This window comes from Rattus norvegicus, chromosome 15, assembly GCF_021556685.1.
Source record: "Rattus norvegicus strain SHRSP/BbbUtx chromosome 15, alternate assembly SHRSP_T2T, whole genome shotgun sequence".
Lineage (NCBI taxonomy): Eukaryota > Metazoa > Chordata > Mammalia > Rodentia > Muridae > Rattus > Rattus norvegicus.
In genome coordinates this window covers 33,029,210-33,056,691 of record NC_141548.1, presented here as the reverse complement: position 1 = coordinate 33,056,691, position 27,482 = coordinate 33,029,210, and the positions used below count along the sequence as shown (strand labels likewise).

Here is a 27,482-nt window from a genome sequence, read left to right as displayed (position 1 = left end):
AGAACCTCTGGAAGCCCAGGGCTCTGGCAGGGCTTCAGCAGGAAGTAGACGGGCCAATCACATGGCACACAAAACCTGCACTGTTCCAGCTCCAGATTTCCTCATAGGCCGGCCCTGAGTTCCAGAGTTAATAATTCTCCCTCAAGAGCTTTCTGATCCGGGGCTAATAATGGGAGATTCTGGTGAAGACAGCAGGGGACTTTGCAATGCCTTGGGCTATCCCAGCACACAGGAGAGGTCCTACAGAGTGTCCCTGTTGGGGGTGGGAAAGAAACTCATGAGTGGATAGGAGGGAGCCTCTGCCTCTTCTACATACCCATCTTAGCTTGCAGTGAGGTCTAGGGCTTAATGCCCCATCTTTCTCTGGTGGAGGGCAGTCAGCTTACCTTCCCCATATCACCCTATGTTCTATGTACAGCAGACTGAATAACCCAGGATAGACCTGGGAAGATGGATACTTTGTTTCCTCACTTGGTGACTCCTAACACTGTGACTAGTTGACAACCTTCTGTCCTTCTAGAACTTTAGCTCCCAGGAGTGCTTTCAGGGATCTCTAGTAAGAAGATCACTTTGTATACATTTTGCATCTTCTTGGGGTTGCCCACACAGCTGGAAATTGTGTTGAAATCTGTTGAGGCATTCACAGACTTAGAGTTCCAGGTGTCTCATCTTTACTTCCTGCAGTGTGTCAAAGACTGGTTCATTCAACTTTGTTCTACACCACCCAACTGCCCTGCACATTAACCTCCATTTTTCTTTCTCAGAACCAGTGCTAATTGTCCAAGGAAGAGACAAAGAGAAAAGAGCAAGTAAAGGAGAAAGCCAAGGATAGGACTGGAGCACAGGGACTTCAATGTGAGAGTAAAGAGGTGGAGCGATCATTTCCTCATACTGTGTGTGCAATTTAGTTACTTTCATAGCAACCATATCAAGTACTTGTTGCTGTTATTACTGTTTCAGTGTGTTTACCTGACCATTGGAGTTTACAGTTTAGAATTAAATCTTTCTGATTACAAATTAAGGGTCCTTTCTGCTAACCATCCAAGAAGAAAAGTCTTGGTAAGTGTGAGGGAAGCGTTAGGGTTAGGGATATGAGGTAAGCAATTTGCTCCAGAAGGCTGGGTTGGTCCTAAACTACAAACTACACCATTCTCTGAGAGCTCACACTTTCTCTTTTTTGTTAAAACTACCCTGGGATATGCCACTACTGTCTGTTTACAAATGTAGACTTGAAACTGAGACCATGATCACACTGCCTTAACTGTTAAACACATTTTAAGTGTCTGCTCGGTGCTTCCTTGGACACAGAAGAAGGAGTAATGAAGAGAAGGTCACACAGTGGACTCCCATTTCTCTTGGAGACCTACAGGAGGTTGGTTCATAGGTGGGAAGTTAAGTGAAGCCCTTGCTTTCATTTGCTAATGTTGAGAGCTGTCCTCTGACATCACATCACTAGCAGGGAGAAGGAGGATCTGGGGATGGAGAGGTCTTATCTGGTGGCTCTTCTTCAGTGAGACCAAGTCCCAGAGCCCAAGACAAGGTTTTTCTCCTGTGTCATTGAAAGCGGAGGGGCAGGTCACATAGAACTGGGGTGTGGGTTCCACAACACCAGGGCCCAGGTCCTCCAGCCTTGGGTGATGGATGTTCCTTGTCTTGGCTGATGGTGAGGGAGAAGAAAAGATTCAGTCCCCAGCAGGACATCAACCTCATAAACACTGACCCCATGATTTGCCTGCATTCTCTTTGTCTGCTACAGTTTCCCAGAATTCTGCTGTCTCTGCTGCCTCCCTTGTCTGCTTTATATGTTGTGTACTGCAAAGTTTAGTTGTGGTTTGAAGATCAGGAAGCTGAGAGTGTGACTAGTTAGAAAGCAGAGGCGGTCAGTAGGAGATTCTGCCTTTTCTTAAAGGCAGTCACTGATGACACCTGTCATTTTTGTTGTCTCCAGAACGGGTGTTAGGTACCCTTCTAGTTGCTACAGTTTGAGACAAGTTCATGATGGAAAGACATTGCCGCAGAACATTGTAAAACGTGAGTCGCACTGCATGAGCAGACAGGAAATGGGACTCTAACATAGATCTTCAAAATCAGCCTGCAGCAAACGATTTCCTCCCATGAGGCTGTGCCTCTTAGGGTTCTGCAATCTTCCAACTGTAAGACCACTAAGTGGGGACTCAGTGTTCCAAGACATGAAGCACAACAAAATATTCCAAAGCCTTGATCAATTCACAATGTAATGCTTGCTACAGTATATGCTCAAATTTTCAATCATTTACAACATGTAAGGCTTTTTGGAAAACTGAACTATCAGAACAGTATGTGTTGTAGAGTGCATGCAGCCCTGGCAGAGACAGCTGCCTCCAAGGAGGGGTTAATTTCCTTCCTCCGTCCTTCTTTTCTTATTCCTTTCTTCCTTCCCCCCTCCCTTCCTACATCTTTTTTTTCCACTCTTCATCTCTCTGGTCTACCTACTCACCTCTGATTTTCTTTTGAGACAGGCTCTCATGCAGGCCAGATTAGCCTTGAACTCCATATGTAGATGAGGACAGACCTTGACTCCTGCTCCTCCAGGCTCTGCCTCCCAATGTGCTAGAGTGACGAGTATGCACTACTACGTCATGCTTAGGATTTGATTCTTAGCAAATAATTAAATAATACGACACTAGGAGTAATTAAGATGCTCAAGACATATTCAGTGCACAAAGGTGGACCCATGCTAATGTTTTGTAGTTTTGCATTAGAGAAGGAAACACATTGCACTCTGCAGTCCTGTACTTGGAAGGTTGAGGCAAGAGTGTGGTACTTGTTCCGGGTCTCCAAGTAAGACCTTTTTATAAAATAAATCAGAATGAAGCAAACCCAAAAGTTGTTTATGCTTACATATGACAAAAAGTCATATTCCTTCCTTCCTAAAAAAGATTACAGAGCAAATAAAATTTTTTATTTATAAAATAATTAATGAAAACCTTCCTTTGGAGGTAGGAAAACAGACGGGGTCAGGTGGTGAGACCTGCTGCTGCAGGATATCAATAACCCTGACTCACCAGAAACTGGATTTTCCTCCTTGTAAGTTTTCTTGTTTTCTAAATGGAAATCTCCTTTAGTCATTGTTAGCACTTAAACCTGCACATTCCTCTCTATTGCAATTGCTGTGGTCTAAATATTTACCAATATTCTCAGATTTCTGGATTTGTTTCCACTTTTGCAAAGCTTGGGTGAGCCCTTGCTGACCTCCTGGATGCTTTCCTCAGCTGCTTTGGCTGAGCTGAACTTCCCTTTGGATACCCTCAGTGTGTGTCAGCTGCTAACAGTGCACTGAGAGGCTTTATTAAACTAGGCTGCCCAACAGTGCTACTGTACCAACCGTGGGGAAACCCTTCTTATCTGCCTTTCTTTTGCTGAGCTTGTGAGACCATGGCTGCTCTCGTTTACCCAGAGTGCACTGGGCCTGCTCCTCCTGTGCACAATCCACCATAAATAAGAATGAACACTGTAGTGGGGATCAGGCTCTTGTCTTGATTTTAGAGCCTTTGGGTCACCAACTTCTCCTTAGACCCCAGAGGCACATGTGATCGGGTTTGTTCTGTGGAGCTGACCTTTCTGGAAGCCATTCATCCTGTGCCCTCAGCCCAGCTGTCAGGAGTTTCCTCCTGCTCTCCTATTACCGTGGGCCAGGCTACAGGGTGCGGCAATCACTCTCTCCTCACCTCCAGTTGCCCAGCTTCAGGGAGGAAGATTGTCCCAAGTCCATGTCCTCCTTAGAGTGTGGGGTAAGGAGGCAGTGCGCCCTCAGCTGCAGGTTAGTGAGTATTCACATCTGCTAGGAAAAGACACAGCTACTGTCCCTGCTTTGGGTTTCACCTTTTGAGACGGATGTGTATGCCAAGCATGGTGGAGCCGGCTTGGGCTCACAGCACTGGGGAGGCTGAGACAGATGCATCATGAGTTGGAACTCTGTCTGATCCACACAGTGAGATGATGACCGAACTACAGCAATATAAATCAAAATGAGAAAAGGCCCTTTGATTTAGTTATACAAATATAACCAAAAGTTACAAAAAATGAACAACAGTCACCCAGTTAACAATGAACCAACATGGATTCTTTATTGATTAAAGATCTTTATACGCTGTTCAATCCCATATGTGCTCCCTGCCCCCATAGAGTTAGAATAGAACTTATAGTCAGTCTTGTACTTAGATAGCTATCCTTATATCGCTACTGTACCATGCTGAAGCTGAAAACTAGACATGAGACTGCCAGGCTGTGAGGAGGGCTGAGGTGCTGAGGTCCTTGACTGGTGCTGGTCATGGCAGCAATTTTCATGGTACAGTAGTCAGAGGGCCATGCCCAGCTTATTACTCCTCCTTAGGGCCTAACTGTTCTCATGTGTGGTCTCTTCCCCTTCAGACTCCACAGAACCCTTAGTAAAAACATTCTTTCTCTTGACTAAGGACAATGGGGGCATTGGCTTATAAGAGGACAACAGGCCACTCAGAAGTTTAACTAACTTAGGCATTCTTCTGAAATGCTGTCTCTTGGAGAAAGATGGCAGTTGGATGGTGGTGGCTCAGAAGGAGAGCCACCATGGTAAGTACTAGAACATGCTAAGTACTGCAGTGTCTCTACCCAACATGTGCTAGTTCTGCCCGTGTTGGCTCCAGAAACTGCGAATGCTCTCCTGTTGTGGCTGCTATAGTCACAGTCAGGGTCCAAGGACTTCTGAGGGCAGGCTGTCTTCTAGCTGCAGGTGCAATATTGAGAGGACGATGGCAGGGTAGGTGGTGAGGACACGAGGATCAACAGCCATGTCTGACCTAGACATGGAATCTGCGATGATGTGTGGACAGATGCAGTGACTGAGGCATGGGGTTTGTGGGCAGAAGAGCTGAGAGACAAGAAGGGAGAAGATGAGAAGACAGGACAGTGGAGGAGAACAGAACAGTGCCCATTGGCCTGGATGTCAAGTCTCACTGTACACAGCCATGCATGGTAGATAATATTCAGTAATCCACAGTGGTACACGTGTGCCTAGAAGTCAGTGGTCAAGATGGCTAACATGGCCAGATAGTAGTACCTCAAATGAATTCTTCATTGTTCTCAGAGAGGAGAGTGTGTTTAGAGCACAGCGTGGAGTCACACCATTGCAAGGGGTTATGTCTTTATTGAGAGCATTACAGGGAACAATCCATCATGACAGACTTGTGTATTTTTGAGATTGTCTTGGGGACAGGGTGAGTCAGGCTTTGTTAAAACCAAAGAGATTTGACAGAAGAGCTCTGATTTGGAGACTCTGACTTAGGTTGATCAGGTTTTTCAGCTAATTTCCTTTGATAACTGTATCAATCCAAGGCACATATGAGGAGATTCGGGTGAAGATTATAGGGGGCTTCCCTTATAAGAGAAAAGAAGCAGGAAAAAGTACTGGTCTTAGGGGGAGGATTCCTTCTAAGGAGAATGACACGGAGGTCTTTCTTCTCTATCCCAGTGCACAGCAAATGAGACTTGAGATGGGGCTCCCAGCTCCACAGCCTCCCCAGAAGGATGAGGCTCAGGAAAATAAAGTACTGAGAACTCTCCCCACACCCCACATCCGACACCCCACATCCCACACCCCACACCCAGTACTTGCATTCAACCAAACCCATGGCTTTGCACATGGCAAATGGGCACTCGACATTCAGTTACACCCCAGCACCTGTCAGAGCTCTGGTGACACCCAGACAAGTCAAGGACTGTATACTTGTCCTGACCACAGCCCTGCTTAAACTCCAAACTCTGAAATGGAGATGACACATGAATGGTCCAGTGAGTATTCCTGTGGTCCCCTTTTCCTCTCCATGTAAGGAGAGCCCACCTGGAGATGAGCAGGGCTCAGAGGCTTTCCTGGGTCTCTGCTGCTCTGTGACTCTGGCTCATGGATGTCTTGACAAGAAGAGAAGCCTCTTACTTTCCTCTGCAGTGTGCAGCAGTCATCACAAATTGATGGCTTATGAGAAACCCACCACAGAAGGTCACATGACCTTCTTCAGTGACGATCTTCAGAAGGGCCATGAAAGGGCGGGAGTGAGGAATAGACTCCACACCACCGATAATCTCTTCTGGAACAAAGAACACCCGGTCCCCAGTCACAAGCTTGCAGGGCCCCCCAACACAGTACTGCCAGAGAAATATGGGGCTAAAGCTGAGCGACTGCTCCAAGCCCACCCCACCTCACATGGGGCTCAGGCCCCTCCACAGGTCCTTTGGTCTTTTCTCTCCTGTTGATCTTTCCTCCCCACACCTCCCTGTCCACCATCATCCTTCATTCACAACACAATGACCATTAGTGTTTCTGATACTCTATTTCCTTTAGGAATTTGTTTCTGCACTCATCCTGTCTTCCTCAACATCAAGGCAAGGCCAGAGAAGAGCTGTCCATCAGAACAGAGTACTTTGATGAAATGGTGTGATGGGGAAGGAGCTTTTCATTCTTCCTTGACCTAGAGATTGCCCCTGGACTCTGTCAGTGTAGGATCCGGTGTCATGATAGGCTCTCTTTTAAGGTAAGAGATTAATGTCTGTTGCTGAAAGCTCAGAGGTTAGGGAGGTGAAGAGCAAACTCACCAGCTCCAGCTCCAGAAGGCAAGAGAAGAGCCATCAGGAATAGTAGGGCCTGCATTGTGCCAGGGGTGCAGCCTGGGGTGAGCTTCTGCTGTGGTCCTGTCCTGGTTCCTGCTTTTATAGCTCCAAAGTAGGAGAAAGGAAGGGCTGCAAACCACAGGTCTGGTTTGGATAAACTCTATTCTCCTTATCAGAAATTCCCAGAACTCTGCTCTTTGGTGGTGTTGAATCTGTGGCTAAATCTTGAAACTCCTGGATCCCATGATAAGGTGGCAACTGAACCCTTCAAAGAAGCTCCCAGAAGACACGACAGAAACACAAAGGGGGGACCTCGATTGGGGATCATGGAACTGTTCTTGTAAGCATTCCGGGTATTATTGTTAGCTTTGAAACCCATGCTGCATAAGTGTAAAAACTCAACTCTGTCATAGCACAAACAGCTGCATGTTTAGTGTGTGAACATATAGGTGAAAAGGAGTACATTTTATTTACAAAAACTGGTGGCAGCTGGTTTAGAATGTGACTGTGAGAAATGAAAGAGTAGGGAGTGTGTATTGAGTACACAGCACGTAAGGCATGAACAAGACCTTTAATTGAGTGAGTGGTTCTCAACATACCTAATAATGTAAACTTTTCTTGTGGTTTTTTTTTATTAACTTGAGTATTTCTTATATACATTTCGAGTGTTATTCCCTTGCCCGGTTTCCGGGCAAACATCCCCCTAATCCCTCCCCCTCCCCTTCTTTATGGGTGTTCCCCTCCCCATCCTCCCCCCATTGCCGCCCTCCCCCCAACAATCTAGTGCACTGGGGGTTCAGTCTTAGCAGGACAAAGGGCTTCCCCTTCCACTGGTGATCTTACTAGAATATTAATTGCTACCTATGAGGTCAGAGTCCAGGGTCAGTCCATGTATAGTCCTTAGGTAGTGGCTTAGTCCATGGAAGCTCTGGTTACTTGGCATTGTTGTACATATGGGGTCTCGAGCAACTTCAAGCTCTTCCAGTTCTTTCTCTGATTCCTTCAACGGAGATCCTATTCTCAGTTCAGTGGTTTGCTGCTGGCATTCGTCTCTGTATTTGCTGTATTCTGGCTGTGTCTCTCAGGAGAGATCTACATCCGGCTCCTGTCGGCCTGCACTTCTTTGCTTCATCTATATTGTCTAATTGGGTGGCTGTATATGTATGGGCCACATGTGGGGCAGGCTCTGAATGGGTGTTCCTTCTGTGTCTGTTTTAATCTTTCCCTCTCTATTCCCTGCCACGGGTATTCTTATTCCCCTTCTAAATAATGTAAACTTTTAATACAGTATCTCAGTGTATGTGGTGACCCCAGCCACAAAATTAATTTACTGCTACTTTATAAGTTTAATTAGGCTACATTTATGAATTTTAATGTAAAACATGTAATATGCAGCATATATGATATTTGACCCCTAAAGGGGTCATGACCCACAGTTTGAGAAGAGCTTCAATAAGTGCAGTTTCTGATCTAGCCATAGTAATAGAATCTTTGATGCTGTAATACACACTTAGGGAGAAGTCAATCGACTTTCAGGATATCACAGAATAAAAGAACTTGAGTATCTGCAATGGAAGACAAGACTTTGGGTGACCACGTATTTGGAGCCACAGATCATGAGTGTCCAAACATTGCTCACGGGGTCTGAGTACTCAGAAACATGGTCAAAGAAGGTGATGGGCTTGCACATAATTATGAGTTCAAAATCAAATTGAAAACTTTTTGTTTACATATAAAAAATTTATTGAGATCAAGTTTCAAATAAGAAGTTATTATGCAGTGAGATTAATGTAACTCACACAAGCACTTGTTCAGACTTCAAGACTATCCATCTCCATGAACCACATAACTGGACTTGACGTTCTGGGATCATGGAGTTCTACAGAAAAACTGTAGGTCTGGTAAAAAGAGGTATTGACTGTCATGTGGAGCCTCAGCTGGTTCCCAGGCTTGGACCTGACAACTCAGATCTCTTTGTATGATGGCACCTCTTTGACTGGGTGCCCCTGAGGAAAGTTCAGGCTCCAACTCTGCCCTGCATTTCCTTCCTTTGCTTCCTCAGAGTTACAAATGGCCGTCTAAGCACAGTGATATGAATTAGAGAAATAAATAAATTAGTTTTTTTTACTACTGAGCATTTGTTCTGACCTGATAATACTTTGTAAAGACCCCAAATTCTTCTGTGCAGCCCAGAAAGAGGACCGGCCTTGGGATGGTCCACACACACGGTCCCAAATGAACATTCTCATTTTGCAACTTATGCATGAAGAGGTAGGAGAGACATAGTGATCAATTGGCATCAGCCACATAGTGGTTGCCTGATCCAGGAAGTGACATTACAATAGAAACTAGGGGAAACATCCCAACACCTCTAAGTAAACCAGCGCTTTGGTATACACCGAATTCTCCAGGATTGAATGATACAGAGGAGGTAATTTCCTGTTATTCCTCCCTTCAGGTATCTATTGCATGTTGGAGAACTACAGTGGATTATTGCAAACTCAACTGGGTGGTAGCTCTTGCCAAAGTTGCTCTTGGTGTGTTTTTATTGTTTTATTGTTGTTGTAAATGACACATATGTTGCAGTTCTCAATCTGAAGAATGCATGGACATGCATCATTAGGGGCACTAACGTCTACTTCAGAGAACCCAATCATGTCACAATGAGGGTATCCTGCTCATTGGGATTGGAGTGCAGGAGGTAGCACCTACTGTAGACACCTTGGGAAGGCACGTTTTTGTCTCAAAGTGGGAAAAAGATCTAAGAGCATTGTCTTTAGAGAAGTATCCATGGTCAACAATCTTTCACATATCCAATTTTCTCTTCCTAAGGAAGGTTGTTGCATCTGGCTGATCCATCTCTACAGATGAGGGAAAATCCCCCTGTGGATTTAGATGGGAGGTTGACTAAGAAGAAAAACGATCTCACAGGATGGCTCCCTCTTGTAGCGTACCTGAGTGTGCGTGTTTGGAATAATTCAATCCTTCATGATGATGGCGCAGAAGATGGTGATGTGCAGAAGTGAATCCAAAATAAAAGCATCCTCACATTTCTAGGAAGGACCACATATTCTATAGCCATAGTAACAAGTAGAAGCTAAAGTCATATTTTCTACTCCCTTTCTCTTTTGGTAAATGCCTGTGCACTTGGGAAAAGATTGCCAGAGACATCTTCACCTTCTTCCTGTCATGAGACAATTTTTAAGGTCTACAATGTTTGTTCTAGAAATTTCATGCAGGAGTATTTTATTTATAGCACTATCATGCCTCCCTTTCCCCCTCACAACATTTCATGTTTCATTGCCTTGTGGGGAAGACCACATGGTGCGGGGATGAATGGAGGCCTTCAGCTCTAAGCTCATGGCATGGGGGACTAGTTTGTGGGACACAGCTGAGATCCGCACCTATTGACTCTTCAGAATCTTACCTTTCAAAAGAGAACTAAACACCCATAACAATAGGAAAAGGTGTGTCAGTCCTTAGAGACACTGAGCCTGCTGGAGAAGAAAGGGGGAAGGCAGGCAGAGGATTAGAAGGAGGAGAGTAGGATGAACTTGGTGAGTATCTTCAACTTTCATTAGGAATGCAACATGGACAGTGGGACGGTCCTCCCTGAGTCACCCAAAAGCCAGAGGCAGGAATGGGACTCACTGGGATGGGCCCTGCTCACATATGGGCAGGCTCAATAGCAGCTGCCTCCTTGCTGAGAGATGGCTTAGGAACATAATATGGTCCCCAATGAGGGCCCCGTTTAAAAAGAGCACACACTTACGGTAAGGTCTCTTAAGTCTAGGATGTTTCTCATAGGATTCTATCAGGCTATCTGTCACTTGTCTGATGGTCTATCAGTTCTCAGTATCAGTCCAGGCTCACCAGACAGTTTCACCATCTTAGCCTACAATCTATTCATGGTTTCCTCATATCTGGGAGGCGGTTGAGGAGCTACACTAGCACAGTCAGTCCTTTTAGCACGACTCCGTGAAGTTCATCTAGCGAACCACTGCTGCCAGTGTGAAGCTCCCCAGCTCCTGACCCAGTGTGACAGTCAGAGGCCCTGACCTCAGTGAATGCTGTTATCCCCCCTGTGGCATCTTTTAGGGTGGGCACTGCCTCAATGGAGGGGCCAGTTGGGACTTCTCCATTAGCTCTTCAGGATCGGAAGTCACTTCTCAAATACGGTTTTTCAATTATTTGCGATTATGTTTCATGCCCTCATTCTCTTTCTTCATTCCTTTGGATTTGGAGAAGCAACGTGGTATGACCTTCATAACCTTATGGATTAGAACACAAGGAGGGCTGATAAACCGAGGTTTCAGCTCTGTGCTTCTGGAGCGGAGGTCAATGGGCTCACTTAGTGTTTCCCATCTGACAACTCACACCTGAGTGGAACAGAGAAGAACAGGAATGAAATGGGTCTGGAAAGAGTTGATAAGAGGCTATTTACTAAGACTTCTCCTTTTTCTACCCACGGGGAAATTCCGAGGACAATTTGGTGGTTTTTTTGGTGTGGTTTGGTTAGGTTTGGTTTGGTTTGGTTAGGTTTAGTTTGGTTTGGTTAGGTTTGGTTTGATTTGGTGTGGTTAGGTTAGGTTTGGTTTGGTTTGATTAGATTTTGTTTGGTTTGGTTTGGATTGGTGTAATTTGGTTTGGTTCGGTTTGGTTTGGTTTTCTTTTTTTTATTCTTTAATCTTCCTTTACAATCCAGTCTTCATCCCTCCTCCCAGTCCACCCGCCTACCAAGCCCCATGCCATACCTTCTTCCCCTGCCACCTCCACCCCCAAGAGGATGTCCCCAACCACCAACCACGCCCTACCAGACTTCGCTATTCGCTGGAGCCTCAAATCTCTCCAGGGTTAGGTGCATCTTCTCTCACTGCGGCCAGACCAGTCAGTCCTCTGCTGGATGTGTGATGACGTCCTCATATCAGCTAGTGTATGCTGACTGGTTGGTGGTTCAGTGTCTGAGAGATCTCCGGCATCCAGGTCAGTTGAGACTGCTGGGCTTCCCATGGGGCCACCCTCCTCCTCAGCTTCTTCCAGCTTTTCCCTAATTCAACCACAAGGGTTGTCTGGGGACTTTTGTGCGTGGTGGAGTGGCCCAGGGCATTGTCAGTTATACCTTGTGTGCTTGGACATCCCCTCGATATTCACCAGAATCTCCAGCTTTATACTTTGGATTCAGAAAACAATGAAAACTCTTTAAACAATCCTTGAATGCCAATGCTGTGTCTGGGCCAGTGTCCTGCATCCTGGTTTACAAATATTTGAGTCTTAATAAAGATATCTGTCGGGCTGGAGAGATGGCTCAGTCATTAAAGGCTAGGCTCACAACCAAAAATATAAGAAATCTGTCTGCAGGAAAGAGATGACATTGCTTCCTTTCATGGCTGCAGAGCTTAAAACAATCTTCTGCACCACCTTCTTCTTCACTCTCTTTTGTCTCATGGTTTCTCTCCTCAGATACTCTCACAAAGTTCCTGCATGATACCTGTTCACTGACCCCATCATAAGAGCACACATCAAGGCTCTTAAAGTCAGCCCTAAGGGGCTGGGGATTTAGCTCAGTGGTAGAGCGCTTACCTAGGAAGCGCAAGGCCCTGGGTTCGGTCCCCAGCTCCGAAAAAAAAAGAACCAAAAAAAAAATAAAATAAAATAAAGTCAGCCCTAGAAAGTGCTACCTTTGTCTGGGATGCCCTCTTTCTTTCTAAATTCTTCTTCATATTTAACAAGGGTGAAAAAGATCAAAAGATTTTGCCTAACCCTCTCCTTTACTCTATGGACTGTCTACAGTCCTGGGAATCCCAGGAAATCCTGAGACTTCCCCAGGTCACCTGCCCCAGCTCAAGCAAGGCCTCTCTATCAGGCTGTCACCTCATCTTAGAACTGTAGCCACTTCTCCTTACCTTGTCGAAAGGGACACAGGAGATAACACAGGACAGTCCCAGTATGTAGATCAGAAACTTTAGAAGGGTCCAAATTGTTGAATGCCCACTCCAGTATGCAGACTCATTGCTCTGCAGCAGGGTCTGGTCAGCACCTCTCATATAATATTTCTTGGCTCAGAGCCCTGGTGTGAGTTTAGAGTCATTAGCAAGCCACTGACTAACTAGTGTCTTAGTCATTTTGTGTGTACCTAGTCATGGAGGCAGCATGAAACCTTTTAACACACACACGCACACACACACACACACACACACACACACACACACACAATTTTTCACATGTACTCCATGCATAGTAAACACTGTCAACCCCTCTCAGCTCCCTAACATCTCTATACACCCTAGGCTCTCCTCACAAATATCTCTCTCATGTTCATGTCTGTGTGCTGAGTTTTGTAACCCACTAAGGTTAACAATGACCAGCTGTGTAACTGAGTTTGGATCTTTCCATTGGAGCCTGGTTGGCTCAGCAGAGGACACTCAACTAAACACAGTGACTTCCTCCTCCCCTCCCAGAGTATGATTTCTTGTTTAATCTGGATGCACAGACCTTGCCTTTCTGAGAAAACTCTTATTTGGTCTTTGGTATTTTCCATCTCTGCCTGTGTCAGTCAGTGTCCTTCTGTCTCTGCCTGCTCCTTCACACCACCCCCGCCCCCAACACAGCCTCCTCCAAATCAGCTGGGAATGAGGTCGCTGTGCCCAGGGAGAAGAAAGCAGCTGAGAGGAGACACACACTGCAGTCTAGAATCTGGGTCCTTAGTGAGGTTTATTGACATTTAGGACCTTCTGTGGCCTGGAAGAACCTCTGGAAGCCCAGGGCTCTGGCAGGGCTTCAGCAGGAAGCAGACAAGCCAATCACATGGCACACAAAACCTGCACGGTTCTAGCTCCAGATTTCCCCAGACCGGCCCTGAGCTCCAGAGTTAATAATTCTCCCTCAAGATCTTTCTGATCCGGGGCCAATAATGGTAGATTCTGGTGAAGACAGCAGGGGACTTTGCAATCTGAGGTACACAGGATGCAATGCCTTGGACTATCCCAGCACACAGGAGAGGTCCTCCAGAGTCTCCCTGTTGGGGGTGGGAAAGAGAGGAAACTCATGAGTGGATAGGAGGGAGCCTCTGCCTCTTCTATGTACCCATCTCAGCTTGCAGTGAGGTCTAGGGCTTAATGCCCCATCTTTCTCTGGTGGAGGGCAGTCAGCTTACCTTCCTCATATCACCCTATGTTCTCTGTACAGCAGACTGAGTAACCCAGGATAGACCTGGGAAGATGGATACTTTGTTTCCTCACTTGGTGACTCCTAACACTGTGACTAGTTGACAACCTTCTATCCTTCTAGAACTTTAGCTCCCAGGAGTGCTTTCAGTGATCTCTAGTAAGAAGATCACTTTGTATACATTTTGCATCTTCTTGGGGTTGTCCACACACAGCTGGAAATTGTGTTGAAATCTGTTGAGGCGTTCACAGACTTAGAGTTCCAGGTGTCTCATCTTTACTTCCTGCAGTGTGTCAAAGACTGGTTCATTCAAGTTTGTTCTACACCACGCAACTGCCCTGCACATTAACCTCCACTATTCTTGCTCAGAACCAGTGTTATTGTCCAAGGAAGAGACAGAGAGAAAAGAGCAAGTGAAGGAGAAAGCCAAGGATAGGATGGGAGCACAGGGACTTCGATGTGCGAGTAAAGAGGTGGAGCGATCATTTCCTCAGACTGTGTGCAATTTAGTTAATTTCATAGCAACCATATCAAGTACTTCTTACTGTTATTACTGTTTCAGTGTGTTTACCTGACCTTTGGGGTTTATAGTTTAGAATTAAATCTTTTTGATTACAAATTAAGGGTCCTTTCTGCTCAACCATCCAAGAGAAAGAGTCTTGGTAAGTGGAGGGGAAGGTTTGGGTTAGGGGTATGAGGTAAGCAATTTGCTCCAGAAGGCTGGGATGGTTCTAAACTACAAAGTACACCATTGTCTGAGAGTTCACACTTTCTCTTGTTAAAACTACCCTGGGAAATACCACTACTGTCTGTTTACAAATGTAGACTTGAAACTGAGACCAGGATCACACTGCCTTAACTGTTAAACACATTTTAAGTGTCTGCTCGGTGCTTCCCTGGACTCAGAAGAAGGCCACACAGTGGAGTGCCATTTTTCTTGGAGACCTACAGGAGGTTAGTTCATAGGTGGGAAGTTAAGTAAGGTCTTGTGCTTTCATTTGCTAATGTTGAGAGCTGTCCTCTGACATCACATCACTAGCAGGGAGGAGGAGGATTTGGAGCTGGAGAGGTCTTGTCTGGTGGCTCTGCATCAATGAGACCAAACCCCAGAGCCCAAGACAACGTTTTTATTTTGTGTCATTGAAAGCAGAGGGCCAGGTCACATGGAACTGGGGTGTCGGCTTCACAACACCAGGGCCCAGGTCCTCCAGCCTTGGGTAATGTTTCTTGTCTTGGCTGATGGTGAGGGGGAAGATAAGATTCAGTCCCCAGCAGGACATCAACCTCATAAACACTGACCCCATGATTTCCCTGCATTCTCTCTGTCTGCTACAGTTTCCCAGAATTCTGCTGTCTCTGCTGCCTCCCTTGTCTGCTTTATATGTTGTGTACTGCAGAGTTCAATTGTGGTTTGAAGATCAGGAAGCTGGGAGTGTGACTAGTTAGAAAGCAGAGGCGGTCAGTAGGAGTTCCTACCTTTACTTAAAGGCAGTCACTGATGACACCTGTCATTTTTGTTGTCTCCAGAACGGGTGTTAGGTACCCTTCTAGTTGGTACAGTTTGAGAACAAGTTCATGATGGAAAGACATTGCCCCAGAACATTGTGAAACGTGAATTGCACTACATCAGCAGACAGGAAATGGGACTCTGACATAAATCTTCAAGATGAGCCTGCAGCAAACGATTTCCTCCCATGAGGCTGTGCCTCTTAGGGTTCTGCAATCTTCCAAATGTAAGACCACTAGGTGGGGACCCAGTGTTTCAATACATGAACCACAACAAAATATTCCAAAGCCTTGATCAATTCACAATGTAATGCTTCCTACAGTATATGCCCAAATTTTCAATCATTTACAACAGTGTAAGGCTGTTGGGAAAACAGAACTATCAGAACAGAATGTGTTGTAGAGTGCATGCAGCTCTGGCAGAGACAGCTGCCACCAAGGAGGGTTAATTTCCTTCCTTCCTTCATTCCCTTCCTCCCTCTTTTTCTTCCCCCATCCATCACTCTGGTCTACCTAATCACCTCTGATTTTCTTTTGAGACAGGCTCTCATGCAGGCCAGATTAGCCTTGAACTCCATATGTAGAATCCTGCTCCTCCGGGCTCTACCTCCCATCGTGCTAGAGTGACCTGTACACACTATGATGTCATGCTTAAAATTTGGTTCTTAGGAAATAATTAAGTACTAGGACACTAGGAGTAATTAAGATGCTCAAGACATATGAAGTGCACAAAGGTGGACCCATGCTAATGTTTTGTAGTTTTGCATTAGAGAAGGAAACACATTGCATTCTGCAGTCCTCAGTACTTGGAAGGCTGAGGCAAGAGTGTGGTACTTGTTCCAGGTCTCCAAGACCTTTTTTATAAAATAAATCAGAATGAAGCAAACCCAAAAGTTGTTTATGCTTAAATATGACAAAAAGTCATATTCCTTCCTTCCTAAAAAATGATCCCAGAGCAAATAAAATTTTTTATTTACAAAATACTTAATGAAAACATTCCTTTGAAGGTAGGAAAACAGATGGAGTCAGGTGGTGAGAACTGCTGCTGCAGGATATCAATAACTCTGGCTCACCAGAGACTGGATTCTCCTCCTTGTGAGTTTTATTATTTTCTAAATGGAAATCTCCTTTAGTCATTGTTTAGCACTTAAACCTGCACATTGCTCTCTATTACAGTTGCTGTGGTCTAAAGATTTACCAATATTCTCAGATTTCTGGATTTGTTTCCACTTTTGCAAAGCTTGGGTGAGCCCTTGCTGACCTCCTGGATACTTTCCTCAGCTGCTTTGGCTGAGCTGAACTTCCCTTTGGACACCCTCAGTGTGTGTCAGCTGCTAACAGTGCACTGAGAGGCTTTATTAAACTAGGCTGCCCAACAGTGCTACTGTACCAACCGTGGGGAAACCCTTCTTATCTGCCTTTCTTTTGCTGAGCTTGTGAGATCATGGCTGCTCTCTTTTACCCAGAGTGCACTGGTCCTGCTCCTCCTGTGCACAACCCACCATAAATAAGAATGAACACTGTAGTGGGGATCAGGCTCTTGTCTTGATTTTAGAGCCTTTGGGTCACCAACTGCTCCTTAGACCCCAGAGGCACATGTGAATGGGTTTGTTCTGTGGAGCTGACCTTTCTGGAAGCCATTCATCCTGTGCCCTCAGCCCAGCAGCCAGGAGTTTCCTCCTGCTCTCCTATTACCGTGGGCCAGGCTGCAGGGTGCGGCAATCACTCTCTCCTCACCTCCAGTTGCCCAGCTTCAGGGAGGAAGATTGTCCCAAGTCCATGTCCTCCTTAGAGTGTGCGGTAAGGAGGCAGTGCGCCCTCAGCTGCAGGTTAGTGAGTATTCACATCTGCTAGGAAAAGACACAGCTACTGTCCCTGCTTTGGGTTTCACCTTTTGAGACCTTTGTGTATGCCGAGCATGGTGGAGCCGGCTTGGGGTCCCAGCACTGGGGAGGCTGAGACAGATGGATCATGAGTTGGAAGTCTGTCTGATCCACACGGTGAGAGGATGCCCAAACTACACCGGTGTAAATCAAAATGAGAAAGAACCCTATGATTTAGTTATACAAAAATAACCAAAAGGTACAAAAAATGAACAACAGTCACCCAGTTAACAATAAACCAACATGGATTCTTTATTTGATTAAAGATCTTTATACGTTGTTCATATGTGCTCCCTGCCCCTATAGAGTTAGAATAGAACTTATAGTCAGTCTTGTACTTTGATAGCTGTCCTTATATTGCTACTGTACCATGCTGAAGCTGAAAGCTAGACATGAGACTTCCAGGCTCTGAGGAGGGCTGAGGTGCTGAGATCCTTGTCTGGTGCTGGTCATGGCAGCAATTTTCATGGTACAGTAGTCAGAGGGCCACGCCCAGCTTATAACTTCTCCTTAGGGCCTAACTGTTCTCATGTGTGGTCTCTTCCCCTTCAGATTCCTCAGAACCCTGTAGTTAAAGCACTCTTTCTCTTGACTAAGGACAATGGGGGCATTGGCTTATAAGAGGACAACAGGACACTTAGAAGTTCACCTAACTCAGGCTTTCTTCTGAAATGCTGGCACTTGGAGAAAGATGGCGGTTGAATGGAGGTGGCTCAGAAGCAGAGCCACCATGGTAAGTACTAGAACATGCTAAGTACTGCAGTGTCTCTACCCGACATGTGCTGGTTCTGCCCTGTGTTGGCTCCAGAAACTACGAATGCTCTCCTGTGGTGGCTGCTTTGGTCACAGTCAGGGTCCAAGGACTTCAGAGGGCCAGCTGTCCTCTAGTTGCAAGTGCAATATTGAGAGGACGATGATGGCAGGGTAGGTGGTGAGGACACAAGGATCAACAGCCATGTCTGACCTAGACACGGAATCTGCGATGATGTGTGAACAGATGCAGTGGATGAGGCATGGGGTTTGTGGGCAGAGGAACTGAGAGACAAGAAGGGAGAAGATGAGAAGACAGGGCAGTGAAGGAGAACAGAACAGTGCACATTACCCTGGATGTGAAATCTCACAGTACACAGCCATGCATGGTAGATAATATTCAGTAATCCACAGTGGTACACATATGCCTAGAAGTCAGTAGTCAAGACGGTTAACATGGCCAGATAGTAGTACCTCAAATGGATTCTTCATTGTTCTCAGAGAGGAGAGTGTGTTTATAGCACAGCGTGAAATCACACCATTGCAAGAGGCTATGTCTTTATTGAGAGCATTACAGGGAACAATCCATCATGACAGACTTGTGTATTTTTGAGATTGTCTTGGGGACAGGGTGAGTCGGGCTTTGTTAAAACCAAAGAGATTTGACAGAAGAACTCTAGCTTGGAGACTCTGACTCAGGTTGATCAGGTTTTTCAGCTAATTTCCTTTTATAACTGTATTAATCCAAGGCACATATGAAGAGATTCGGGTGAAGATTATAGGGGGCTTCCCTGTTCCATGGTCATGAGATACAATACCATGGGCCACTCCAGCACACACTAGAGGTCCTCCAGAGTCTCCCTTTAGGTGAGAAAAAATAAGACTATGAGGAAATAATACTTTCTCCAAACACAGGCCCTTCCAACATAGCTAATCCCACAGTGATGTAAGAGGACCTGGCTGCCTGTGGGTCATCAGGTAGGGACTTAATTTCTGTCCCTCCAGCCTCTCTGTCCTTGCCACAATGCTAACATGTCTCCTTTAACTCCCTTCCCGTCTAGTGTGTAACCTCATGGGAAGGTTGTAGGAAGGGCTAAGAAACCAGGAGATGAGATGGACAGAGAGAATTTCAGTTCCCAGAACCTCAGGGATAGGAGCTAAGGACACAGGCATTAGTCACTGCCATGGAGAGATGTTTGGCATATTTCCTCCACTGATGCTGTCTCCTGATGTGGGCAGGAAAAGCAGGTGTGCACTCACCTTGTATGCTAATTTTAACATTTCAGGACTCCCCACGCAGACCTGGAAGTTATAGTCATAACGCCTATAGTCCTTACAGGCCTCCTTTTCCTTTCTCAGTTTGATCTCCCTCAGTGTATCTGACTTAGGTTCTGTCACTCCAGTTTGTCCCCATCCAGCTGCCCAGCACATTGTCCCAGGCTTGATAAAGTCAGAGGACTGAGGCAGGGGAATTACATTCACAGTAGGAGTCAACTCTGCTTTCTCTTCAAGCTGTTGGGGGAAGAAGAGAAGAAATGTCAACCCAGAAAAGGATGCTTAGATATGGGTCCTTTCCCACTGGGGCAGTAATGACATAGTATTCAGGGGTAGTTTCCAAGACAATTGACTGGACAAGAGAGAATTTGAAGGTCCAAGCCAGGGGGAAAGTTCAAGCAAGGGAGGTTAAGTAGAGTAAGAAAAAAAAATAGCACCTTCAATAACTTGATGTCATGGAGCTTGGAAGAAAAATTGTAATTTGGAAAAAAGATTTGTTTTTCAACTTTTATCTTCTGCTGTGTGGATTCTCTCTTGCTCATGTTATGAGCTCCAAGGGTGACAGTGATTTCTCTGTTGAAAGAGAAAAGAAGCAGTAAAAAGTGCTGGTCTTAGGTGGCGGATTCCTTCTAAGGAGAGCGACATGGAGGTCTTTCTTCTCTATCCCAGTGCAGAGCAAGTGAGACTTGAGATGGGGCTCCCAACACCACAGCCTCCCCAGAAGGATGAGGCTCAGGAAAATAAAGTACTGAGACCTCTCCCCACACCCCACATCCCACATCCCACACCCAGTATTTGCATTCAACCAAACCCATGACTTTGTACATGGCAAATGGGCACTCAACATTCAGTTACACCCCAGCACCTGTCAGAGCTCTGGTGACACCCAGACAAGTCAAGGACTGTATTCTTGTCCGGACCACAGCCCTGCTTAAACTCCAAACTCTGGAGAGTGTCATGGAGATGACACATGAATGGTTCAGTGAGTATTCCTGTGGTCCCCTTTTCCTCTCCATGTAAGGAGAGCCCACCTGAAGTTGAAAAGGGCTCGGAGACTTCCCCAAGGATCTGCTGCTCTGTGACCGTGGCTCATGCAAGTCTTCACAGGAAGAGAAGCCTCTTACCATCCATTACAGTGTGCAGCAGTCAGCACAAATTGACGGCTTATGAGAAACCCACCACAGCTGTCCCTTAAACCTCTCTCAGTGATGATCTCCAGATGGGCCATGTAAGGGCGGGAGTGAGGAATAGACTCCACACCACCAACAATCTCCTCTGGGACAAAGAACACCCAGTCCCCAGTCACAAGCTTGCAGGGCCCCCAACACAGTACTGCCAGAGAAATATGGGGCTAAAGCTGAGCGACTGCTCCAAGCCCACGCCACCTCACATGGGGCTCAGGCCCCTCCACAAGTCCTTTGGTCTTTTCTCTCCTGTTGATCTTTCCTCCCCACACCTCCCTGTCTACCATCATCCTTCAATCACAACACAATGACCATTAGTGTTTCTGATGCTCTATTTCCTTTAGGCATTTCTTTGTACATTCATTGTGTCTTCCTCAACATTAAGGGAAGGCAAGAGAAGAGCTGCCTTTCAGAACAGAGCATTTTGATGAAGTGATGTGAAGGGGAAGTAGCTTTTCATTCTTCCTTGTCCTAGAGATTTCCCCTAGACTATGTCAGTTTAGGATCCTGCCTCATATTCCAGGGTCTCTTTATTAAAGATGAGAGATTAATGTCGGTTGCTGAAAGCTCAGAGGGTAGGGAAATGAAGACCAAACTCACCAGCTCCAGCCCCAGAAGGCAAGAGAAGAGCCATCAGGAATAGCAGGGCCTGCATTGTGCCAGGGGTGCAGCCTGGGGTGAGCTTCTGATGTGGTCCTGTCCTGGTTCCTGCTTTTATAGCTCCTAAGTAGGAGAAAGGAAGGGCTGCAACCCACAGGTCTGGGCTGGTCAAACTCTATTTTCCTTATCAGAAATTCTCATGACTCCGCTCTCTGTGGTGTCGAATCTGTGACCAGATCCTGAGATTCCTGGATCCCTTGATGAGGTGATGACTGCACCCTTCAAAGTGGCTGCCAGGAAGCAGGACAGGAACACAAAGGGAGGGAGATCTTGATCAGGGATCATGGAACTGTTAGCATTCAGGTATTATTGTCAACTTTGAGACCTAATCTGAATATGTGTAAAACTCTCACTGCTGTAGCACAAACACCTATATCTGTAATGTATGAACATATGGGTGAGAGGGAGTACATTTTATCTACAAAATCTGGTGGTGGGCTAGTTTAGCATAAAGGCTATTGTTTCCTTTGACCAGTGGGAGGGCATCTCATCTTTATTCAAACAAATAGGAGAATAGAATGTGTCTGTGAGAGATGAAGGTGTGAGAAGAGTGCATTGAATACACAGCACATAAGGCATGACCAAGACTGGAGTTAAGTCAGTGGTTCTCAACATTCCTAATGCTGTGAACCTTTAATACGGTTCCTCATATTGTAGTGACCTCAGCCATAAAATTATTTCATTGCTATTTCATATCTATAATTTTGTTACTGTTATGAACTGTGATATAAATATGTGATATGTAGAATGTCTGAGATTCGACGCCCCAAGGGGTTGTGATCCACAGTTTGAGAACAACTGCTGTAAGTGCATGTTCTGATGTAGTCTTACTAGCAGTCCCTTTGATAGTTGTTATAATACACATTTAGGGAGAAGTCGATGGGCTTTCAGGATATCACAGAACAGGAAGATCATACATTTAATTAGTTAGTTTCTGTGACTTACTGTTTGCCTTCCAGTGGGATGAACAGAGAACACAATGGAATGTGTAATTACCATGTCTGTGTTCCACAGGGGAGCTCAGGCTCGCTAGTTATATGTGGAGAGTCTCCTTGCTTGAGACCAATGTGGAATCTGTGTGGATCAGTATTGAGACTTAGAGCTTTCATCTTTTCCTGTGTCACTGGACATTACACACGGTTCACAGTTACGTGGGAACATACCATTGCTTACAAAGTATTCTTGCTTCGTTAATAACAGTTTGAAATTCTGTGCATTTTGGAATAGCTCACTCATTGTCACATTTCTGGTCTGTTCTGTTTTAAGGCCTCACCAACCCTGAGTAGGGCTCTTTCCATTATACAGATGAGGAAATCCAGCCTTGCCGAGATCTCATAGTCATTGAAATATCAGAATTTGGTCTCAAATCAGTTGCTACCTGATTCCACTCCAATAACCTTTTTCTGTGGAAGTCTGCTTTTCTTGATTGAAAAGACAAAGCAAAAGAAAGCAATCATGAAGACCCGATAGATTTGGTTCACCTGTCCGCAAGCTCACCAAGAATGACCTTAGAACTGATCCCATGTGTTAAGTTGCTCAAGCATGCTTTCCCTGCTGCTTGGACCTCATAGAATAGAGATCCTCACTGGAAGGAAGAACTGGGGACTGTTTCTGTTCACCAATGTAGATGTATTTTAAAGACTTTACAGATCCTTTTGTAAGCAAAAAAAGTCATAGTTGTAGGTGTGAGATGATTATTTATGGCATGCAGAGTAAACCTGCCTCTTAAACAATGTCACCCATGGGTATGCAATGCAAGACAGGACTTTGTGTGACCAGGTATTTATAACCACAGATCATAAGAGTATACAGTGGTTTTCTCATTGTGTCTAAGTATTCAAGAATATAAGCAAAGAAGATGCTGGGCTTTAGACATTATTTTTGATCTAAATAAGAAGGGAAACTTTTATTTCTTTCTTCAATATAAAAAATTGGGACTGGAAAGATGACTCAGCAGTTAAGAGCACTGGCTGCTTTTCTAGAGGTCCTGAGTTCAATTCCCACCAACCACATGGTTGCTCACAACCATCTGTAATGAGATCTGATGCCCTCTTCTGGTGTGTCTGAAGACAACAATGGTGTACTCATAAATAAAATAAATAAATCTTTTAAAAAATAAATTATTTTGAATAAATTACAAATAAAAAGATATCATGCAGTTAGATTAATGTAGCCACTCAAAATAGCACTTATGCAGACTAAAAAACTATGCATCTCAATGAATCATACAGTTGGAAAGTTCTAGAGTTATGGAACTTTACAAAAAGAATCTAGGTCTGACAAAAAAGGTATTGACTATCGTACAGAAGTGCAACTAGTTTCCATTCTTGGACCTGACAACTCAGACCTCTTTGCATGCTGGAGACTGGGTATCATTGAGGAAAGTTCTGGCACCAACTCTATCCTTCTACATTTCCTTCCTTTGCTTCCTCAGAGCTACAATCGGCTGTCTAAGCATAGTGATATGAATTACAGGGAAAATTTAAGATCACTATCTTTTATTACTGTACATTGGATCTGACCTGATAATACCTTTTAAAGACCTCAAATCCTTCTGTGAAGCCTCAGCTATAGGACAAGCTTTGAAGGTGGTCCACACACAGGCTCCAATTCCTGAATACAGATATAGGAGACGTAGGAGAGACGTAGTCACCAATTGGCATCCCCATAGTGGTTGGCTGATTCAGGAAGGGACATTATGATAGAAACTAGTGGAAAACATCACAACTGCCTCTTCTTGCCAAAAAGGAAACCAGGGCTGTGTTATATACATGGAGCTATCCAGGGGACAGTGTAATTACAAGTTATTGAATCATGCAGTGAGATGGTCCCTGCTATACCTCTCTTCAGGATATCTATTCACATCTTGTAGAACTACAGTGCAGTATTGTAAACTTAAGTGGGTGTGCAATTGAGCCAAAGTTGCTCTTGGTATAGTTTTATTGTTGCTGCACATGCCTGGCAGCTAATAATCTGGGAAACAATCAACATACATCATTAGGGGCAGTAACGTCTATTGCAGGAAACCCAATCATGTCACACTGAGGGTATCATGTTCATTGGGATTGGAGTGCAGGAGGGAGCACTATAGACACCTTGGGAAGACATGCTCTTGCCTCAGAGTAGGAAATAAATTTAAGAACACTATCTTTAGAGAAGTATCCATAGTCAGTGATATTTCATATGTCCAATTTTCTCTTCCTAAGTAAGGTTGTTGCATCTGGATCATCCTTCTCTAAGGAAGAGGGAAAATCTTCGCTGTGTATTTAAAAGGGAAATTAGCTAAGAAAAAAAAAGGATCACACAGGATGGCTCCCTAAGCAGCATACAACTTGAGTGTGGGTGCTTGGAATAATACAATCCCACTTGTTGGGTCTATGGAAGACAGTGATGTACAGAAGCTCAAACCCAGAATAAAAACACCCTCATTCTTCTAGGGAAAGACCACCTAATCTGTAACTGTAGTAGCAAGTCCAAACCAAAATTATATTTATTGACTTCCTTTTTATTTTGGACAATTATTGCCTGTGCAATAATAAAAAGGAATCAGAGACACCTTCACCTTCATCTTGTCAATAGACAAATTTTTAAGTTTAAAATGTTTGTTTTTAGAAATTTAGTGCAGGAATGTTATATTTATAGCACTATCATGCCTCCCTCTACCCCTCAAACTCCTTTCATGTTGTATTTTTTACATTGCCTTCTGGGGAAGATCACATGGTGGGAAGATGAATGGAGACCTTCATGACGCCCTAAGCCTATGACACAGCAGTGATGCTCACTTATAGCCTCCTGAGAATCTTACTCTTCAAAAGGAAGCTATTTACCCATAATAACAGGAAAAGGTTTCTTGTCTTGGAGGCACTGAGACTGCTGGAGAAGAAAGGGAGAAACAGGCAGGGAATTGGGAGGAGGAGACTAGGGTGAACTTGGTGAGTATCTTCAACTTTCATTGGGAATGCCACATGGACAATGGCACAGTCCTTCCCCAGTGAACACAAAAACCAAAGGGAGGAGTGGGAATCACAGGGATGTGCCATGCTCACATAAGGGAGTCTCAAACGCATCGACCTAGCTGTTTAGAGATTGTTTAAGATCATAATACATTAGGCAATAATGATTGTGTTTAAGAAACCTTCACAGTTGGGGTAAGTTCTCTTCTATATGTCTAGAAGGCTTCTCTTATGATCCTGCAATACTATTGAAAGATCCCACGCAGAGAGACCCTTACTCAAGTCTTGGGAAATCGCGGACCCCAGACACAGAGAGACCATTTTGGATGTAATAAGCAAAGGCGAGGTTTATTACGGAGACCTATTACAGAGATCTCCAGGCCGACACATATCCCATGCAGGAGGCAGAGGTGTCGACCCCGAGAGGCTGGGAAAAAGAGTATTTAAAGGCAGAGGCTGTGCACCAGGGGATGGGGGGATGTCAAAGGGGAATGCACCGCAAGTTACAGGATTGTTTTATGGCTCCAGGAGATAAGGGGACACCAGAAGGTTTTATGGCCCCCTGGTTCCTGGAACAGAGCTACTAAATCAGGAGAACGGTTGGGTCTTTAGGTCCTCATTATTTTTAAAAGTTTGTCAAAATTGATGAAGCATTTGTATTTGAAACACCTCTGGTTAGGCTTGGGTTGCCCGGTTTCCTGGAATGCTCTCTGCAGGACACAATGGCTGAAAAGCACAAGTAGGGGCTTATCAGGGTCTGGAGGACATCTGGTTAAAGTATGACTCTGAGTAAGCTGGAGGGATGTCTTTGGATGGTTTATGGGTCAGTCCTTGATAGCCTGAACTGGTTTTTGTATTTCTTTTCTTTATCTTTATGGCCTGCTATTCCTGGCAGCAGGGCTTAGCCCTGAGTTTGTGGCTTTGGGGGCTTACTCTTTTAATTTTATATTTTTAAACCTTAAATTTGTATAATTTTCCTTTCATTCCCTTCTTCTTCTACTAAATAATTCTAATCTTAGAATTTCGATATCAAGTCTCGTATTTGGTCTCACCAGTTGTCCTAACTGACTGGTACTGTTGTCTCAGAACCATCAACCGCACAGCACCCACTCGATTTTTAACAAAAGCAATTAACCTATTTGTCATGCAGGGGCCAAAAACTAAAACCAAGAAAATTATTAATAATGGCCTAGCTGTAGCAGAGAGTAGGGTAGTCATCCAGGGAGACTGAGTGAACTAAGACTCAAACCAACCTTGTTAAGTGTCTCTATCTTTTTGTGTCTTATTAAGTCTTTAGCATCAGGATTCTAATCTGGACACTATCTGTACCTATATATCAAGGTCATGACTGTCTTTTAGAACTTTTAAACGTATATAGGTTGTAATCCCTGAGGCACAGTCCCAAGAAGTGTTAGGAGTACTTACATATGTAATGTTATATCATTTGTAATAGAAATCAAGCCTATTCCCACACCTATCCCGATGGAACCCAGGGCAAACATGCTGAGTGTCCCTCTAGGTCTCAGCTCTCAGCCCCAACAGCTAGTATGTGGCTGATGAGGACTGAGAATTGACGGCTGTCAGGGTGGTCAGCAGCACCAGGTACAGTCCCTTCCAGTGATGCTCGAGTGTCTGGGCTCCGTGTCGTTGTATGTAGCTGTAGTCTCCAACCTGGAACTGATCAGATGTCTCAGGGGTCTCTGGGGTATAGGCTGTTGTCAGCTGTGACCAGACTTCTTTTCGTATCACCTGTAGGTCTTTTAGCCTGGCATATAAATCATTATTACTATGACATGTTGGTTTAGTAACATCATCTAATACAGTCAGGGGAGCTGAGGCCCCATATAAGATCTCAAAGGGGGTAAGACTGAATCTGGAAGGGGTATTTCTTGCTCTGAAGAGAGCAAGAGGGAAGTAGTGTCACCCAGTCTGTGCCAGTCTCCATGGTCAATTTGTTTAGGGTCTCTTTTAGAGTTTTATTTATTTATTCTACCTGTAAATATAATGTAATTTTTAATCGACCTCTAAATACTTGGCCACACCCTGGCTTACCTTGGCAACGAAAGTAGGACCGTTGTCTGACCAGATTACCTTGGGCACTCCAGACCGGGGGAAGATTTCTTCTAGTATCTTCTTGATGACTATGGAGGCCGTCTCTTGCTTGGTGAGGAAAGCTTTTATCTATTCCTGAAAAAGTATCTACAAGCACTAGGAGATATTTGTGATCATATTTTCTTGGTTTTATCTCAGTGAAGTTTATTTTGGCTTTTTACTAAACTCTCTAGGTCTCTTTGTTCTGTTTGTTTGTTAAGCATTTACTTACTGACATACCTTATACTTTTTTACTGTCTCTCTTGGCTAAAATCTTAAAGTCTATTATATATATTTTAACTACTTGGACAAACTTCTTATCTCCTAAATGAGTCTATTTCTTTATTTGGCAAAGTGAGTCTTTTGTTTGTTCTCTGGGGGGTATAGCTTTCTCC

At 44.7% G+C, this 27,482-nt stretch overlaps 1 protein-coding gene across 1 annotated transcript; it reads right to left on the bottom strand.

The window, feature by feature from the left end:
* Positions 1-18,641: 18,641 nt before the first annotated feature.
* On the bottom strand, positions 18,642-21,038 carry Mcpt4l1 (mast cell protease 4-like 1). Its single transcript, NM_001408961.1, is given in 5 exon segments — positions 18,642-18,788; positions 19,185-19,436; positions 19,637-19,772; positions 20,324-20,474; positions 20,984-21,038. Coding segments are annotated over 5 exon segments (741 nt in total).
* Between the last annotated feature and the right edge of the window lie 6,444 nt (positions 21,039-27,482).